This window comes from Dromaius novaehollandiae, chromosome 2 (genome assembly GCF_036370855.1).
Source record: "Dromaius novaehollandiae isolate bDroNov1 chromosome 2, bDroNov1.hap1, whole genome shotgun sequence".
In the NCBI taxonomy this organism is placed as follows: domain Eukaryota; kingdom Metazoa; phylum Chordata; class Aves; order Casuariiformes; family Dromaiidae; genus Dromaius; species Dromaius novaehollandiae.
In genome coordinates this window covers 34427100-34445894 of record NC_088099.1, presented here as the reverse complement: position 1 = coordinate 34445894, position 18795 = coordinate 34427100, and the positions used below count along the sequence as shown (strand labels likewise).

The 18795-nt window shown below is 38.3% G+C and overlaps 1 protein-coding gene across 6 annotated transcripts in view; it reads left to right on the top strand.

The window, feature by feature from the left end:
• Positions 1–18795, top strand: part of KAT2B (lysine acetyltransferase 2B) — a 47474-nt gene that overhangs the window by 5801 nt on the left and 22878 nt on the right. For all 6 annotated transcript variants that reach the window (XR_010387615.1, XM_064506215.1, XM_064506220.1 and 3 more), the window contains exons 2-8: positions 2955–3081; positions 7868–8013; positions 8553–8642; positions 10412–10593; positions 12979–13170; positions 15600–15706; positions 17413–17538. Coding sequence is in view for 5 of the 6 variants with exons in the window: in XM_064506215.1 (XP_064362285.1) it covers positions 2955–3081; positions 7868–8013; positions 8553–8642; positions 10412–10593; positions 12979–13170; positions 15600–15706; positions 17413–17538 (970 nt within the window). In the remaining variant the exon portion in view is untranslated. The remainder of the gene's footprint in view (positions 1–2954; positions 3082–7867; positions 8014–8552; positions 8643–10411; positions 10594–12978; positions 13171–15599; positions 15707–17412; positions 17539–18795) is intronic.

Sequence of the window (18795 nt, the reverse complement as noted above, 5' to 3'; positions counted from 1 at the left end):
GCTGAAGACAGTCAAAGAAAGGACTGAATGAACAAAACACTGTGGAAGACTTGAAATAACTCAGCAGTTTAAGCCACTGAGGAAAGTACATCGACTATTCAGTGCAAAGTACTTGCACTGTCAAGACCTATAATGAAAGCTTAGCTTTAAAGGGGACCTTTTCAGGTTGTGCTTCCCCTTTGTTTACAGAACTTTTGTGCTGATTCTGGTGTTTTATAGAGAGATTAAAAAAAACCCCAACAACTGATAGTTGTTTGAGAAAGATCTCTGGAATAATTTGAACAGTACAAATTAACGTCTGCTTCAAATGGTCTGGCAAGGAAATACTACTGAGAGCAGAAAAAAATCTGCCATTGAACACACTGTTTTTATTCTTCTGTGGGTGGGTTGATATTTATTTTTGGCAATTTAAGTGAGCCGTTATCACGATTCATACATCTGTTTGTTTGCATCTTTGCTGTTAATTATTGTGTGACACTAAACTTTGTGTAGTTACTCATTGTTTATAGAGTTTAGGCTTTATAGTAAACATAATGTGGTGAGCTGAGAAATGCTGCTTCCGATCAGAGAAAACTGCTCCAAATGCTTGTATTTTGTGTGTGTGTGTGTGTGTGTGTGTGTGATGTTTCATTGTGGTATGAGCTAAGGCAAATAATAATAAGCATTGTATTGTGTCAGTTATTTATCGGGTCGAACATTTGTCCTGAAAGCTGCATGGGAAGGATCGAATCTTACTTCCCTAAAAATAATATTCAATTATTTGTTTTTCTGAGAACTTCTTTATGATTCTCTTGAATTCGCTTTGGCAATATTCTCATTTTCTGACAGTCATCTTTCTGACAGTTTCTCTCCTTGATTTGACTGTGAAAACTTTAATGGCAACATTGTCTCTTGCACAAAGTGAACGTGGATAGCTTATTTGGCGTTGGTTTTGTCTGGCCCAAGATGTTAATCAACAATGTGTCATCAGATTGTCTCACAGATGTCCAAAGTCCACACAACAGGGCCTATCCTTGGGTCACAGGTGTCACTCAATCACTGACCTGTCTTTGTAGTCATTGAACTTTAACAGATCTTACAGGCTTGGATAACAAACAAAAGCAAAACTGGCTTAGTGCCTGCGAAACTGTAAGAGACAGTTTCTGCTGTAAAATAACATTGAGGCCTTCCTCATTTCTCTGCCGATTGTATTACCCTTAGAAAACGTGATGGAAAATACCCTAAAATTCACCAAGAGCTGTATAAATCCCTCCAGACTGCAGTTTGAGTTGTTTTTAAGTATGTATGTGTGTGTGTATATATATATACACATATAATATACACACACACATATAATAATAATATATGTACATATATGTGTGTGTAATTTTAATCTTTTCCATGCTTCTCCACACTTCATACTGAAATCTCCCTTATGCCACATTGTAAATGCGTGTTGTGGTAGGTAGTCTGCACCCACACAGCAAGTTTGGAGGGCCAGTGGGCTCAGGTGGTGTAGACTGTCGCCGTTGTGAGGGAAGTATGCAAAGGGTAGTTTTACTGGGCACTTGCCAGGGCCACCAGAATGACTCAGACCACCACCTGCATCTGGAAACGCCATTCGCCTCCTTTCTTGCATGCCAGACCACACCAAATGGGGCCAGAGTTCATGGTGCGTTGGCACGAGCCCATCCAGGTGAATGCTGAAACACTAGAGAGGCTGGAAAGCTTGTGTGATGTTCAGCAAAATGTAGGCAGCAGCTTTGTTAGTGCTCAGGTTGCCGAATGTCGAAATTGGGTTGGAAGAGCAATTTACCGTCAGTCTGCAAAGCTGTCAGTCTCGGGAGCTGTCAAGCCACATTCTTTCCTGCTTCTCTTAGGTGCTTCTTCCTTAGGTAAGATGGGATTTGGAAACACAAAAGGAAAATGAAATGGCTTCCTGAAATAGATTGTGTTAAATGTGTTCAGAATCCATTTGAAAAATGACACGGTAGTGCAGGATATATTAACATCACAATTTTTTCCTACGAAGAGTGTTTCAGAGCCATAAATACTATGCAGCAGTTGGCATACTTTCCTCGTTGAGGTCTTGGCACTGCAAATTCATGAGGATTTTGTTACAGCCCAGTGCACAGATATCTCTGAGCAGTAGAAAAGGATGCTTTTCTTATAATTAGGTCTTCAGATAGGAGCATGAATGCTGTTAGAAGAACCTTATTTTCAAAATAACTAAACCCCCTTGGATATGCAGAAGAAAACCCCCTCCCATAAAGCTGCTCTTTAGCTGACTAAAATTGGTATTTCAGACTTCTGAATAATTTGAAACATGATTACCCAAGTTGCCGCCTCTCCCTTAGCTGCCAGTGTTATTTCACAGCCAGTGTGCGTAATTAAACTTACTAGCGTAAGCAGCAGGTCTTGTTGGTGGGGTCACTGCCTCTGGCATTAGTTGCCTTTGATGAGCTGGCCAAGCCTTGCCTTGGACAGCCTCGCTGAGTAGCGCAATCGCTGTTTGCTTGTTCCTGTTTTTGCTTGCGTCGTCATGTGCTTATTTTCAGTTGTAGGATTCCTTGTTGGCAGTATAGCTGATAACGTAGCGATGTATGTGTTGCCTGTTGGATATCCTATTTGTATTTAAATCATTAAAAGTGTCTAGATGGCAGAATCTGTAAGTGCTGATATATCAGTAAGTGTCTGAACACTTCTTCCTTGTAGGAACTAGAGCAAGGGCTTTCGGTAAAGGAATTAGGCAGTGTTTGAAAAATGTGTATTTTTCTGAGCAAATTTCAGTTGCCAGAACTGTGTTAATCTTTCTGTTTGGGGTACTGTTATTTTTTCTAACAAATAAAGTCTAGCTATGTGGTAGATAAACAAAGCTCGTAATTAATAATGCTGCTTTTTTTACTCTTGAAATAACACTAGTTCAGCAAGCTCCTGTTTTTTATAGTACTGATATTCTTTTATGTTGATTTCAGGCTGAGGAATCTTGTAAATGCAATGGCTGGAAAAACCCCAATCCGCCTCCTACTCCTCCTCGGGCAGACCTGCAGCAGACAGTTGTTAGCCTTACCGAGCTGTGTCGCAGCTGTAGCCATGCGCTAGGTAAGCTTTTTGCTTTCTCCTGGAATCCAGGTGTTGATACCCAGAAGTCTCTGCTGTTACAAGATAAAATTCAAGATGACGTGTCAGGACCTAGAAACGATGTTACGATTGGACCCAAAAGTCAGTTAATTTGGATTAAAATAAGCTGGGAAAATCCTAAGGTGATTTTCAAAGAAATTGAGCTGAGACACAACCTCTAAAAATCCATACGCTAACTTCCAAAAATCCATATCTTTTAAGTTGTTAAAATGCAAATGCATTGTTAAACTACCTGTAACAATTGTAATCTTCCATATAACATTTATTAACCTCATACTTTTTCATCTGCCAGGTGCTTTAGTTACAACACAAGTGACTCTCTAGTGGATGTAGGCTGTATTCCATTTTCTTACTAAAGAACAAACTGTAAAACATTCTTGGACATTGTTAAAGCAACTACTCTTACCTACAGGAAGAACCGTGCCTTTTCAGCATTACAGAAAATTATACTGGAGTTGTGCATCTTAGGATTGTCTAAGTTGTTGTGCAGACAGCTTGCATAACTTGGAAACAGCTGCTCCAAATCCACTGTTAACTACTGGGGTTTTTTTTGTTGTTGTGTTTTTGGTTTTTTCGTAGGCTAAAATAATGATTTGTTACTTGCATAGCCTGAAAAAGAATGAGACATCTTTCTCACTTTTTGTTTAAAAAATTGCAGTTATCCAGACAAAGCTGATGACTCCATTTAGTAAAAGTTAAACTATAATAAAATTCAAAGCTACTTGAAAAGGAGCAGTTGCTTTTTAATTTTTGTTGATATGGCCTGAAATTTAGAACAGTGAAATAAGAAGAAGGAAATGTAAAACCCTCACAATGGACTATTTATGTATTTATTTTTGCAAGTAGTAATGTACTTTCTGTGGAATTATTCAACCTATTTTTTTTGTGCATTTTGTTTCCTTTTTGTTCCCTTTTCATTGTATGCTCTCATTACATTTGATCTATTTATGGGCTTTTCAGCAGTTTTCTTCCCTTTCCTTATATCCCAGATTTATGGTTTTGCTTACAGAAGATTATCAAATGCATAGTATCAGAGAGAGTTCAGTGACTTTAGCCAATTTACCTTATTCAACTTTTTATCATGCAGTTTCTCTGAGCTGCCTTTGGTTATGCAGTTAGAGTAGCTTGTGTTATCCATCCCTTTCACTTCTGGCCTTTGAAGACAGAAGATTTTTTTTTGGTGTTACAAGATGTTTTGTCTGTCATTTCCCTATTTTTCAGTAGAATATGTGGATGCCATGTGTTTTGCAGAAAAACCTCAGCACTTCTAAGAGCCTTTATTTATTTATTTATTTATTTATTTTTATCAATTAAAAATCTTAAATCACTCATTAACTTGGGAACTAAGGTAAACCACTGTAGCAGTTAAGATTTCTTACAGAACAGAGTGTAATTTATTTACTTCAACTTTATTGCTGTTTTTAGAAAAAGTAAAATTTCTTATCTGCCAACCACAGCTAATGAGGATGGTGCTTCATTTGAAATAACTGAAATGAACTACTGCCTGCTTCCTCATACAACAAGCAAAAAATAAGTGTCTTTCAGCAGTATTTTCCTGGGTAGTTTTTCTACTCATCTCTAAATTAGTGTGTTCCTCCTCAATGCCTTTGAAACCAGAATGACCAAGGCGCGCAAGCTTCAGATGCGTCACCTGCGCTGGATTTTCTTGTTCTCAGGGAGCCTTTGAAAAAGCTATGCAGAAATTCCTCTACTGGTTAACTCTAAGAAGTAAAGTGTTAGGGGTTTGGGGGGTTTGTTTGTTTGTTTCCTTTTCTTCAGAAGGTGATTTTAGGCATCAGTGTACATTTTTTTGCCCAAGACATCTTTCTGGAGTTGGTTCGGTCTTCAAACCAGTGCAGTTTTTGGCGCAGAAGTCTGGTGATGCCTATTAGCTTGTTGTGCTTATATCTGTTTACTTACCTACAGCATGCATTCTTTCACCAAAGTAACTAGAATAGCTTACATGCACATCTCATGTTGCATTGTTCACAAGTACCGCCTCTACTATTGACTCAGGCCTTTAAACTTATCATGTCACCAAAATATGCTGGCCACTGCTTCTGTGACTTGCCTTTTGCACTGTTGCTTGTCACTGCTCCAGAGTTTTCTGGCCCTCTTAGGACCCTCATCTGCTCTTAGCACTTCAGTATGCCATGTTTTGCCACCACACAGCCTGCTTCTCATGTCCTTTCTTTATGGTCTGGATTTCCTCAGCCGCACAGCTTGGCTCGGTACTGATTTTTTTTATGGATATTTCTTCTAGCTGGGCAATGTGTTAGGTTGCTAACATAATACTGTGAACCAATGATTAAACTGTGGGCAGGGAGAATGTCCAGCAGCCTCAAGATCGTGTTTTTGTGTAGTGAGAAGCTCTTCTCTCTCTTATATTTAATTGCTTTCTTCTGTGCTACAGGACATGTTTACCTGTTGGTAATAATTTTCAGTCTTAGGTCTATTGTGCGCTCTTAAAACTAGTTAATTCATGCGTTAATACACTAAGTACACACTCAGGCTCGTGTTTTTCCTGGTACTATCTGTTCAGTTCCTGCAATGTACCTATATGTAGCATATTTTGGTATTTCTTCTCCTTCATCGTTTACTAGTGTTTTTATGCAGACATTCATTAATGTTGAGAAAGACTGAGAGAGACTCCTCATTACTCTGTTTTCTAACTGCTTTTTATTCATACACTCAAGTACTTACTGAAGTTGCACAACCAAAATTCCTGTTTTCCAGGTCTTTATATTATTACATTGGCCCTGCTCTTTCTGCTTTTCCTTCTCCTATGTGCTGTAGCAACCTATACTTGTGATTTTATTTATTTATATATTTTTTAAATAAATGCAACAGCAGCTGAGGAAGAATGTACCATTTGGGCAATGCAGATGAATGGGGTTGTACAACTCAAGTCAAGAATGGCACGGTATTTGATGTTAGTATACTAAAGCTTTTATTTTAATGAAAGGTTTAATATTAGCCCCAAGAATCTGGGAACAAGCTGTGAACATCTCAAGTAAGACTGATTAATCACATCACAGATGCTTATATAATGGTAACCTGGAGTAAACACAAGCTGGTAATACACTTGACTTATTACTTTTACAATACCATTACATGGGTATTAATTCCAGAGCATAATATAATATTATTTCCAGAGTATAATCAAATGTTCAAATGCAGCCATGTGGAAGTCAAGGTAACTTTCAGTATTTTTGTGGAAAATTGATGAAAATGGCTTCTTATGCTGATGCTTCCTCCATTTGCTAGTTGAGTCCAAGACTTCTTTCCTATGTTGTCTGATGCAATGCTCATCTAGGAGGGAATTCATTGCTTTAACATGATCAGAACTGACAGCTGGGATTATTAAACTTTCATATCTTGTTCAAGGACTGAAATGAAATTGTTGTATTCTGCCTAGAATGCTGAATATTTGTAATTAAAGAAAGTCTGCACTGACCATCTTGCTTGCAGATGGAATTGTTCAGACCTGAACAGATTATATCATAAATACTTATTTAAGTGGAAATAAATACAGGTACCTTTTTAATGTTCTGAGCCAGAGAAGCTGTCCTTTTTAGTTGAAGCTGCATGAAATTTTTGAATTTAAATGTTTTGACGGATGTCATATCAAACTTTCCAGAACAAACATCTTTGCTGAGTGGCCAACAAAAATGATCATTTTCAAGTCAAATGTTATTTCTCTCTGCTTCTTTTCTCCTTAAGGAATCAGATTTATGTTGAAAATGTCTTACCAGTCATAACCGCATTGTCATATTTAGGATAATATGATCATTATCCAGTAAGTAAGTACTGTTAAAAGATGTAAAAACTAATATGCACAATCTTTTAAATCATTTTCCTTTGGTTTTAAAGGGTATTTTCTTGACAGTTCATAGGAAAAAATATGCATACCATTTACATTGTCTTGGAGTCAGCTAAAACCATTACCTATTGTAATGCAAATGTCTTGTTCCAGGAGTTGTTTTTCGTTTTAAATTTTCTTCTCTCTTCCTGGGGGCAGTTGTTCAAACCAGCTTTAAATGGATGTCTCGCTTTAAATCTCGAGCCTCAGAAAATTGCAAATGTAGAACTATATTTACTTTCAGAGGTGATTAAAAAAAAAAAAGTTTGTTGCTTGCAAATTATGACATCTTGAAAGATGCTCTTTTGCAAACTTCTCAACAAATGGGCATGTGTAATCTGCAAAAGCTTTGTCAATATAACGTGCACAAAGCATTGTTTGAACTTGCACGATATGAAAGTATTTGTGAAACTTACTCATCTATGTTCACTGTTTACTGAGCTGTGGGGTTTTTTTTTGTTTTTTCTTTCATTTTCACAGAGTAGGGTGCTACTTGTATCAGCAGGTGGGTTATGTACCTCATGGGGATTTAATCAAGAAACTTTGTCTCAAAAGCAAAATTCTCTGTAAGTAGTTACTTATATTGCAACATATTAACGCAGACAGACAGGACTTGAGATCCGTTTTCGGTGTGGCTGCGCACTGTGATTCCAGTGAGTTTTCTTTCCTCTGCTGTGGGAATTACCATCCATGGACTATCTTTACAAGCTGCCCAGATGTGACATACTTAAAGAGCCTCTGATAACAAGTTCTATTTAAATAGGGCAATTACAGGATCCTTACCCTCACCGTTAGGACTCAGTTTCAGATATTTCAGGGAACAGTTATGCTTTTGGTTCTCCCAGGCTTTTTACAGGTTTGTTTGTTTTTTATTATTTTGCTTAGCTGCTCATGTTTCTCACCTGGAGAATGTGTCTGAAGAAGAAATGAATAGGCTGCTGGGGATTGTGTTGGATGTGGAGTATCTCTTCACCTGTGTCCACAAAGAAGAAGATGCAGACACTAAGCAAGTTTATTTCTACCTATTTAAAGTAAGCTGAACTTGCATGGCATGTTGTTGGGTTTTTTCATTCTTTCACACCTATGCTAACTTCCCTGTCCATTGACCCCTTATGTGTCTATTGACTTTATTTTGTGAGAGGTTTTCTTTTCTCTAGTGTAAAGCTATAGTGGCTCACCATGGGCTAGACTTCGTGGTGCTTGCAATGTACAGTATCTTATGCCAGAAATCATCCTGATGGTGTCAGAAGCTGACCCTAAGTCCCATCTATGAACTATGTATGCTTCCCTCTACCAGCCTTGCCTTCTTCACTTGCAAATCAGGAAAAGACGGTAGACATAAATGTTAACGTAGCTGCCTACACATATACAAAGCAGCCCTTTATATACATTTCAAGGGATATACGAAGCAATACACAGTGAAGTTAAGTAGCAATAAATTTAGATGACTAAGCCAGCAGATGCAGAGCAGATTTTCAACACTACTCGTAAAGTGTTGCACAACTGTGACTTCCACTGAGCTCATGAATGTAACATACTAATTTTCTAAAAAATTGTATATTTTTAACAGCTTTTGAGGAAGTGCATTTTACAGATGGGAAAACCTGTAGTAGAAGGATCTTTGGAAAGTCCCCCATTTGAGAAACCTAGCATTGAACAGGTAAACAATGAACGTGTGGGTGTGCAGTTTTGGTTTTGTGTGTGTGTAAATGCTGTCCTTTCTGTAGCCACTGGTTTTGAAAGTGAGACGTTTTAGGCAGTTGGCAAATGTTTCTGTATATCACTCAGGATAAAGACTGAATCTGAAGGAGACTTCTGCTCCTCTTTTGAAATTGGTATAATAGTTACATTATTTGACTTCTCTTATCATTCATTTTATGCTTTAATGAAACTGGCAGCTTTTGTGGTTTTAAATAATGAAACTGAAAATGCTACTTTTGTACTCGGCAGTACTAATCTTTCTTTGTCCCGAGTGATGAAAAATGCTGTTGAAGCTTTGAAATTCAATATTGAAATGACTTTTGTCTTCAGTGAAATCAATGAAAACATTACAATCCAATTTAGTGAGATTATAATCTCTTTCAAAGCCTACATAGCAAAACCCAGCTGAAACAAAGAATAACTGAGGCTGTTATAACTCTCTTAGTGGATAAAGAACATACGACAAATTCAGATTTTGATTTACCAAGCACCTAAGAATGCACTTCTGGCATGCTAGTAGGCTCATTAATTCCAGTGAGACTATACAAAGACTTAAACACCTCACTAAATTAGGAACCGTATGTTTTCCGATTGGTGGGTGGGATATTTTAAATGTGAAGTCTCTGTTATGTGTAGTAAGTGCTTCCTTGCAGCTACCGGTTTTTATAACTTAGTAAAATCAAAACTCTTTTTTGCCGAGTTGCTTCAAAGAATTCACCTTTTGTTCTCCTTTGGTTTGAGTATAAACAAAGAATAAGTGTATGTAATACCATACACTCCAAGCCTTAAAATATACAACTAAAAAGGTTTTGTGCTGTGTGTGTGTGTGTATATAGTATACACATATACATATTATATGTGTGTATGTATGTGTATATGTATGTATGTGTATATATATAAAAAATTTTCCACCTTATTCATACTAATCAATTTGCTTAAGAAGGTGAAGCATTAAGATGAAAGGGTAACTCTTTTTACAGTTTATTTTGAAATAATTAAGGTAGACTTTTATTTTCAACCACATATTTTTAGCAGTTCAGCAAACTGATCACACAAAATTATTTGCTAAACAGCAGTGTTGTATGTGTTTTATAAATATCTATGTATTGCAGCAAGTTATTGTAGTTGCACATTTTAACTATCCTTAATAGTGTTTTTAAAGTGGACAGTATACAAAGTGCAATGAAGTGACATACTTGTGCAATACTGTCGTTTCTTAAAGAAATAATACACTGTGTAGAAAAAAACTTTAGCAGAAGTCCCCAAGCCTGAGTCTACTGTTAAAAAAAAAAAAATAGCTGGAGAGGTTTTTAACTGATGAGGAAGTACATACTTTCTTTACGGAGGAAATGAATAAATCATGCAGCATGGTTATCAGCAAAATTGTGCATATGGGAGCAAGTGGGGGAAAAAAACCTCTCCATCTGTCTTTCCCATCAAAATTTTTCTGCTTTGAAAAGCAAGAGAAAATAATTTTCCATCTCTCCCTGTAAGTCTACTACTGGAATAGGAAAAAAAAAAAAATTTGAATACACCTGATATTCTCTCCAGGAGAACTGGCTTGTTGCAGTTACATGTAACAGAGCAAGGAGTTCAGTCTCCAGTGTTTGTTTTCTTTCCCATGCAGTGCACGTTCAGGGTTAACAGAAGTAAATAATGTTCAAGGACACACCTACTAAAAATATGATTAAATAATTAAATGTCCTTTTTTTTTTTCCCTGTTTCAAGGGTGTGAATAATTTTGTGCAGTACAAATTTAGCCATTTACCCTCAAAGGAAAGACAAACAATAGTTGAACTGGCTAAAATGTTTCTGAATCGCATTAACTACTGGCACCTGGAGACTCCTTCTCAGCGAAGACTGAGATCACCCAATGATGATATTGCGGAATATAAAGTGAATTATACCAGGTAATGGTGCTTTTTCTTATTACAAGTCGTGCTTACAACTGTACCATATATGCATTTCAGGAATACACCGGTACCTGTGGACCATAGTTGAGCCATGTGAATTCTTGTAGCCATTTGCCATCAGAGTTTCACACACATTCTTGTGTTTTGAGATTGCACTTAATCAGCCAAGAACATGGAGTAGAGGTCTGTGAGCTATATCTAACAACTCTGTAGCAGCTCTTGTGTTTGCAAAGGTGCTTTCCCTCTGACTAAGACATGTACCTCATATAAGTTCTTTATTTCATGTGCTAAAATTCAGGAGGGCTGTTATTCAACTTAAAAAAATAATTAAAAAAAACATTGAAAAGCATCACAGATTGAAACCAAATCATGGCAGGCTTGATAAATGAAAATGATTTTGTAAGTGTTTGAGTGGTAAATAGCTATTAGATATTATTAGGCTCCTTAAAATGGTAGTTTTTATATGACCTTTTAATACTTTAGTCAGAATTCAAAGGAGTAACTTCTTCACTGGGAGAAGAAGAGCTCATATAAAAAGCTAAGTCTTTTTAAATTTTGCTTTTGTAATAAAAACAACATAATATCTTTTTCAGTTAACATAGAGACAATAGTTAATGTTTCTATAAGCAAATATGTTCCAAGGACTGGTCAGAAATATTTTTTCCAAATAACAATGAGTATGGCCTTCTATGCATTTTCTGGTGGCCTTTCATCTGAAAAACCTAAGCTCCATGAACTGTATTGGTAAAAGCTGATTTGAGGCTGTCTTTGGTAGCAGTAGGCTGTGCTTTCAGCTCTCTAGTATCAGATCAAAAAATTCTGTGACAGTGGGAGGCAAGATGCTGGTCTGTATGTGTTCACTCTGCGAGTTCACATAATTTCAAAAAAATTGGTGGAGGTTAACTGTTTACCAGTGGACCCTCACCTGCCATAAAGCCAGTCTGTGCAGCATTAACCCATCAAGATTTGTCTGTGCATCACAACATGCAGTTGTCATGAACAGCATGGCATGGTGTTCTGAGTAATTTGACCGAAATGCGGTAGTTTGCCCAGATGGTCCAGATCACATTTGTACTGTTGGGAGATGTGGCCATGTACAGACCTGTCACTTCAAATAACTACTTGGCATAAAGGAGAGTTGTTGATAATCTAATGGGGCTCTTAAAATTGTGTTTGGTTTGTTTTTGTCCTTCATTTGTTTGTGATAAAGATGTCACATAGCCGGGATTGGTAGGATTCAACTTTTGTTAAGAACCCATAGCGAATATTGAGCTCTGGTTGGTGATTTTATTGCTAATTATTTTGTCAACTGCAGTTTCTCAAACTTTCATGCTCACAATGCCTAAAGCTCCTGCAGTGCTGCCTCTTTCCATCTAATTCTCATTTCAGTTCGAGCTTCTGCCTTTCTCCAAACTCACTCCCCACTGTATTGCTAGAGGCATTGCTATGGGTGCAGAGAAGCAGCTCTGCAGAAGATAATAATTCGAGAGAGACTTTTGAGAAAGACTGTGCTGTGGATCTGGATGAGAAAAACACAGTGCAGAATCCAGCATAATCTGTTCACACACAGATATCCAGTTCTTATTATTTTTTTTAACTCCTTCTCTCATAGATGGAGTTTTGGTAATGGTTGCAGTCTGATTTTGTTAAAGCTAGAGATACCATTGACTCTGTTCACTTATATGTAGATATTAAAATCTTGATTGTAAAATTAACAGATATGGTGACCCAACATAGTCAGTGTACTGCAGATTCACCTTTTCAGTAACATGATCCCTTTCCAAGAACAGTAACAGGACCTTATATATAATGCAAAACTCATTATGGAGGAAGTTAGTAGTAAATGGAAGAGTATCAGGTCAAGATATAATGGGAAGAAGCCAGAGAGGCCAGGCTGGAAGTCCGGTCAAATTGGGGTGGAACTAATTAGAAATGTCACCCCTTGTACATATAGCTGGGGAAATGTGGGAGTTTAAAGAGCGAAAAACAAGGCATAGAGCAGGCTAAGCGTGAAGTCTTTGGAGCCACAGGCAGCAGACAGAAGAGGCCGAACAAATGAGTTGTGGAGAAAATCCTTGACATCAACACGAATTTTGTGTGATAGATAATTACTGTCTGGCCCAAGAGCACTTTGTGGAAACTAGAGTGCAGTGAGAAAGACTATATGGAGACTTAAGATAACTTGACTGTCATTTCTCTAAAAAGCTAGGCAATATAAATGCTGTTTAGCTCTTTGTAGACCTGATATGGAGCTGATTTATACAGTCATTTAGCTCTCACTTGCATCGTAAATGATGCCTGCATCATAGTGCTTTCGTCACGTAAGATTATTAATATGTATTTTAGGTGGTGATAATTAACTAGCTTTTCTCACCCTTACAGGTGGCTTTGTTACTGCAATGTCCCTCAGTTCTGTGACAGTCTACCTCGGTATGAAACCACGCAGGTTTTTGGTAGGACATTGCTTCGCTCTGTTTTTACTGTAATGAGACGGCAACTACTGGAGCAGGCTAGGCAAGAGAAAGACAAACTTCCTCAAGAGAAACGAACACTAATCCTCACCCATTTTCCAAAGTAAGGGGTCACAACTCAGCTGCATTCAAGGTTAACCAGTAGCATGCAACTTTGACATGGAAATGAAAAGAAAATGTGATTAGTTCTCCTACCTACTGCTTAAAACCATTTATTCAGTGGCAAATAGATATTGCAGCTTTTTTCTGTCACTTGAACTAGTGTATTTTATGTATGCAACTGCTTGTTATATATGTAACAAATAAATGTTGACTGTTTGGCTTTGTCCTAGGGCTTTACTTTATAATTAAGGTTATTCATCTTGCCTGGGGGATTGTGCTCATTGCCAGTTAGAATTTATTGCCAGTCACTTATATTCTTTTCAGTAGTCCTCGGAAGCAGCACAGATCCAGATCTCCAAAAACATATGCTTCTTTCTGCTTTTACGATGGAACAGTAAAAAATAATTTGAGAATTGTACCGCAGTTTATTTACAGTTAAGAATTTCATTTCCATTCAGCATTGTAATGGGGAACAAAATAGTTCCTCTCCTCACCCTCAGAAAAGATCTGCTCATTTAACAAAGAACAGAGTTGTCAATACAAAGCTGCATCTCTGAACCCTAAACTCATGAAATTAATAGTGACAGCTTGTTTCGGAACTGGCATATTGATGACAGAATCTCCCACAAGTAAACAACAATATTCACATCTTGGGATATGCGAGAGAGTGGGTTGTCTCAGAACGTCCTCAGCTTTGGCTAGCCTCAATGTCAGATGTTTTACTGGCAGTTAGAGCAGGTGCTGGTGACTAGATTGTTCATTGTATGTTTTCTGTTAAAAAAGCCTAGCTCTTCAAAAGTATCCTTATTTTGTGAGGAAGGCTTGGCTCTGCAGTCCCTATGTTAAAAGCCTGTCCTCTCCTACAACAAGGGTCCCCAAGCAAGATGGTGACACTGGTTCTGCACAAATTACTGCCTGGCACTAGAGTGGCTTCGTGCTAATGGGAATGAAAACCAACATGAACTTGCTAAAGTTGGGTAGAGCCAGGTTTTGTTGTTCCTTACTCTTATTATTAATACCTTTTTACCACTTCAGGGAGGGTAGACTGTGTTTGAGGCGGACTGTTAGGGGTACAGAAGTATCTGTGTATAGGATCATGATCTTGCCCTAATTATAGGTGTAAAAAGGATATAACACTGTGCTTATGAAAAGAACAGATATGTGGAGGATCGGTGCCGGGTCCTGCTTTCAAAGCAGCCCGCCAGCCCTTCCCCAGCGGCCCAGCTTTCCCCACATTGGCCCCCAATGTGGCTTTCCCAGCCTGGGCGGCTGCGGCTCACAAGCAATCTTTTAGGGACTCGTAACGTGACATGGCTGCAAGTGGGCAGTGCAGGTGACTAATACCCCCTTAACCGAGCCACATGTTAAACCATCAAGAAAAAGGAGGAGCATTAACAGGAGGTTTTTCAGGACTGTGGTTTTCTGAGCCCCTTTGGCACCGCGGTGCTGGGGGAAGCACGCATATGTTGTGTCTGGCCGTGCCCAGGAAAGCAGTCATCGAGGGGTTGGGCTGCAGCGGCTCCTCTGTTGCCAAGGCAGCCTTGTTAAGGCTAAACTTGTGCCTCGGCCTTGTCTGTGATGGTCAAGCAGCTGTTGTAAACTTGCAAGCTATTATCAGCTGTCTGGATAGCAGCTAACACCACACATGCTTTGCCTAGGTATAAACGTGCTGTATGTAAAATGCAACAGTAGGGCTTGATCCTGACTATCCTTATTGTATTCAGAAAGTTGTACTCTGTGGTCCTGTTGATTTAATTTGGACAGCTTCTGTGCATACAGGTGACTTGAGAGAGTAAAAACGTGCCAAGTCAACTTCTGGTCTGAGAACCCCTTTTGTGCAACACAGAGTGAGCAGCTCTCAGGCCTCTGAAAGGGAGCTGCTGTATCGGCCCTGTGAAGGCAGGTGTGCCCCATAGCCTGCTCTATGGCATTTCTCTTGCCTGTAACGTGAAGAGAGGTTTAAAATCATGCTGTTTCTGTAAGTGTACCAAACTAAAATTGAAAATACTATCCTGCAAGCTCTGTGCAATTCAGTGTTATGGCGGCACACTTAAAGGAGTGAAAATGTCTTCCTAAGAGCATCATTAGTGACTAACACTGTTGGGATTTTGTAAATCTGTATGAGGTAGAAAAGCAAGTACATCTGCAAAATACTGGTTTATCAGGATAAACAGACGCTTTTTTGTCATTGTTGTATAACATCAGTGCCTTCCCATGTGTGAACTCTTTCTTATTAATGCTCTTTTTTGTTCTGTAAAAATAGTTTCTAACTCTTTATTTCTGCATTTTCAAATTCAATAATTATTGCTCATAATCAAAGATCAATTTTCATAGGTAAAGTGCACTATACCCAGCTAGGTGTTTAATGTCTAGTCTGGCTTTTTTTGAATGATCCTATTATGTTAACATTTCATCTGTTTTTGTATCTAGGTTTCTGTCCATGCTGGAAGAAGAAGTGTACAGCCAGAATTCTCCCATTTGGGATCAGGATTTCATGGTGTCCACTTCCCGCACTGGCCAGCTGGGAATGCAGACAGGTAATTTGCATTTAGCAAAGGATTGGAAAACACCTGAAAATATAAAATCCAGTCCAATGCATCTGTGCAAGTGATGAATTCTGAGCAAGGCAATTTAGATGTGCAGCTTTTCTGCATAGCAGCCTATACTAAAATTGGTCCACATCAAGTAGGCACAGCTTTTTGACTCTGGCGCTTCTGCATATTTTGATGATGAAATGCAGCTAAACGAACATGACTGTAGAGCAGGCTGGCTGCTGAGGCATGTCACCTGAGTATTCAGGTGGCGCAAGTGCGCTGAATACGGGCAAGTGAGAATAATAAGCAAATAAATGGCTGATGTGGGTGACCTGCTGGACATTGGTCCACTTGCATGATGACCCTTACTACCTCTCCAACTCCCTAGCAGTATGTTATCATCAGCTGTCCCATTGCCTTTTTACACATTCCTTTGATTTTCTTGTTTTTGTAGAGCTTTTCCTTGAATTGTTTCCTATTCACGTGTGCCGTGTTTACCACATCAGCTATTTTGCAGCTCTAATCACTTTTCCTCAGAGTTAGGGTACCTCAGAGGTCTATAAGTCATCCTTAAAATTGCAGAAAGACAATACTGATAGTTTTCTTTTGCTTTCTCCTTCTTCCCCTCCTTTCTGCCCAGCTGTATTTACAATTCATTCATACAGCTCAGGAGTTGTGACTTCAATTTTTGGTATGTTAGGAAGTGAAGCCTGGAGAAATTTAATTCCGTATTTTGTAACAGTTGCTGATTATCCGTTGATGAAATTGTCCTGCTGACATTTTATCTGATAATGGATTTCCTGGTGTAGTTGGGAAACTTCCGTTGTGACAGATACAGATTTTTGTGAGAAATCCCTGGTTTGCTTCATGAACTGATGAATTTTGCCTTAGGCACATGTTCATTACAACTCTACAACAGAGTTCATTCTGTCATGTAATCTTCAACAGTGCTTCAGATTTTAATGTGTCCCTCTCAGGCACTGGATTCTCAGCATGAATATAACACGAACAAGTTGCTAGTGAGGCTGGCTGTTGCTGGTGATTCCATCAAGATAAACACATGCAAAGAGAAAGACTGCAGGTGTTCAGACTATGAGCTGGCACCTTATCCCCCTTGCAAAGTCCTGACATGAATGAAAGATGGATATTTTGGGATGAGTGTTCTTTTTTTTTTAATTTAGAGAGAGAGATGATAGTGTGTGGCTTTTTAAAAGAATAATTTCATCCTCTTAACTGGTGCCCCCTTTTATTGGGTTTGGTTTGTGCAGCCAGTCTTTGAACACTGTTTAAGTGGACAGCTGAAGTTGAATGATGAGATCTTACTTTTCAATAGAGCCCTACAAAAAGTCTTTTGATAAGGCTGAACACCAGCTGGCTTGGCAGGTATGTGAAGGAAGTTTATTTTCTTAATTTGTGCCCAGCACTGCAGAATAATACAAGTCTGATATTTGCAATGAAGTAAAACCCACTCTGTCAACCAGTTAACTCTGTCGATAGAGGCCCACATTAGGTGGCAGTTTAGAAAAATACATTGAGATGATGCTCCAGTGTCTCTGCTTGCCCACCAGTGGCATTGCTTTGTTGCACAAAGCTACCTGTTACTTGGCAGTGGATGGCTGTGGAGTTGGGTCTGTAGTGGTGACAGTGGTTCAGCCAGTACCGTAGTGGATTGCTTGTCCTGAATCTTTCTGTCTTTTATGCTGTTGCAGTCATCAGTCCTCCTCCTGTTGCAAGATCCGTTTCATACAGTGCAAGTCCTTCGTCTCTGGAACAACCCAACAGTGGAAATATGAGTCCAGCTTGCCAAGTTTCTTCTGTCCTTGACCCAAACCTAGGTAACAGAAAGGGAGACTCACTTTTTGGCTTCTCTTAATGTTATCAGTAGTTACAGAATGATGGTGGTGATTGCGTTTGCTGTGCAATAGCAACCTTGAGGCGTTTTTGCTAAAAAATGCACATGCACATCTTTTTTCTTTGCTATGGTAATGTTTAACTAGCAGAAATGGCACCCATATTTAAAAAATAATCAGTTTGTTTAAATTTGATTAAAATGGGAAAGGTCTCCACACAACACAGGTTTTCAGAAAGCACTTTAACTTGGGTAGATGTGTTACTGCCCATGAAAAAACGTTTTGTCTAAAGAAAAATTGCATATATTACTTTTTTTTAATCTTTCAAGATATTGGAATTACATCCATATGAAGAATCAAGAAAAGAGCACACACATCAGTTTTAAATTTAACCAAGTTAAATTTAAAGCCTGACTGAGGTCAGGTTAAAAAAGAGTTTTTAGGAAAAAGTTGCTGAATGCATAAATTCTCCTAATAACTTCTTTTTCAAGCACTCAGAACTCATGAAACTGCCAGGAGTGTTTGTAGGTCAGAGAGATGATCTTGAACTCATGTAAAGTAAGTGCTTGAGGAATAAGAAAAAGCTTAAATGAATTCTTAGTCCCAGTGCTCACTACAAAGGAACTCAAGGAGACTTCCTAACATGGAGCTTTCTTTATGGGGGACAAATTGGAGAACAATCTTGAAAAGTGGAAATAGAAGAATTCTTGTTACAGGTCAGTAAATTGAGTAGTAAGTAGTCACCAGGAAAAATGATATTTTTGTGAGAGTATTAAAATAAATATGAAATTGACAAACTAGTTATTAAGTTGTGCAGCTGAGCAGTCATTTAAATTGCCCTCAGCAGTAGAGAAATGAAATATCGCAGGTGCAAAACTAGTTTTTAAAGGGGTTCTAAGAGAATTCAAGAAACTGTCAGTAGGCCTCTTATTTCAGGCAATTAGAAGAAACAATAATAAGTGATTAAGAGTGAATCAGTAGACATGTGAATGATATGGTGTGCAGAAATTCAGTGCGTCTTTTGTAGAATTCAGGAATTGTACAAATCTGCAAAGGAATTGGTGAGCATTTGGATGAGGGTTTTGAATGACATTGTGTACCTGGATAAAAAATCCCTGGTGAAATAAGAAGGAAGGTCTATATCAATAACTAGTTGAAAGATAGGAAATAAAGAATAGGAATAAACAGTTTTCAGAATGAAAGGAGACTAACAATAAAATTCTACTTTTGAGTAAACAATGT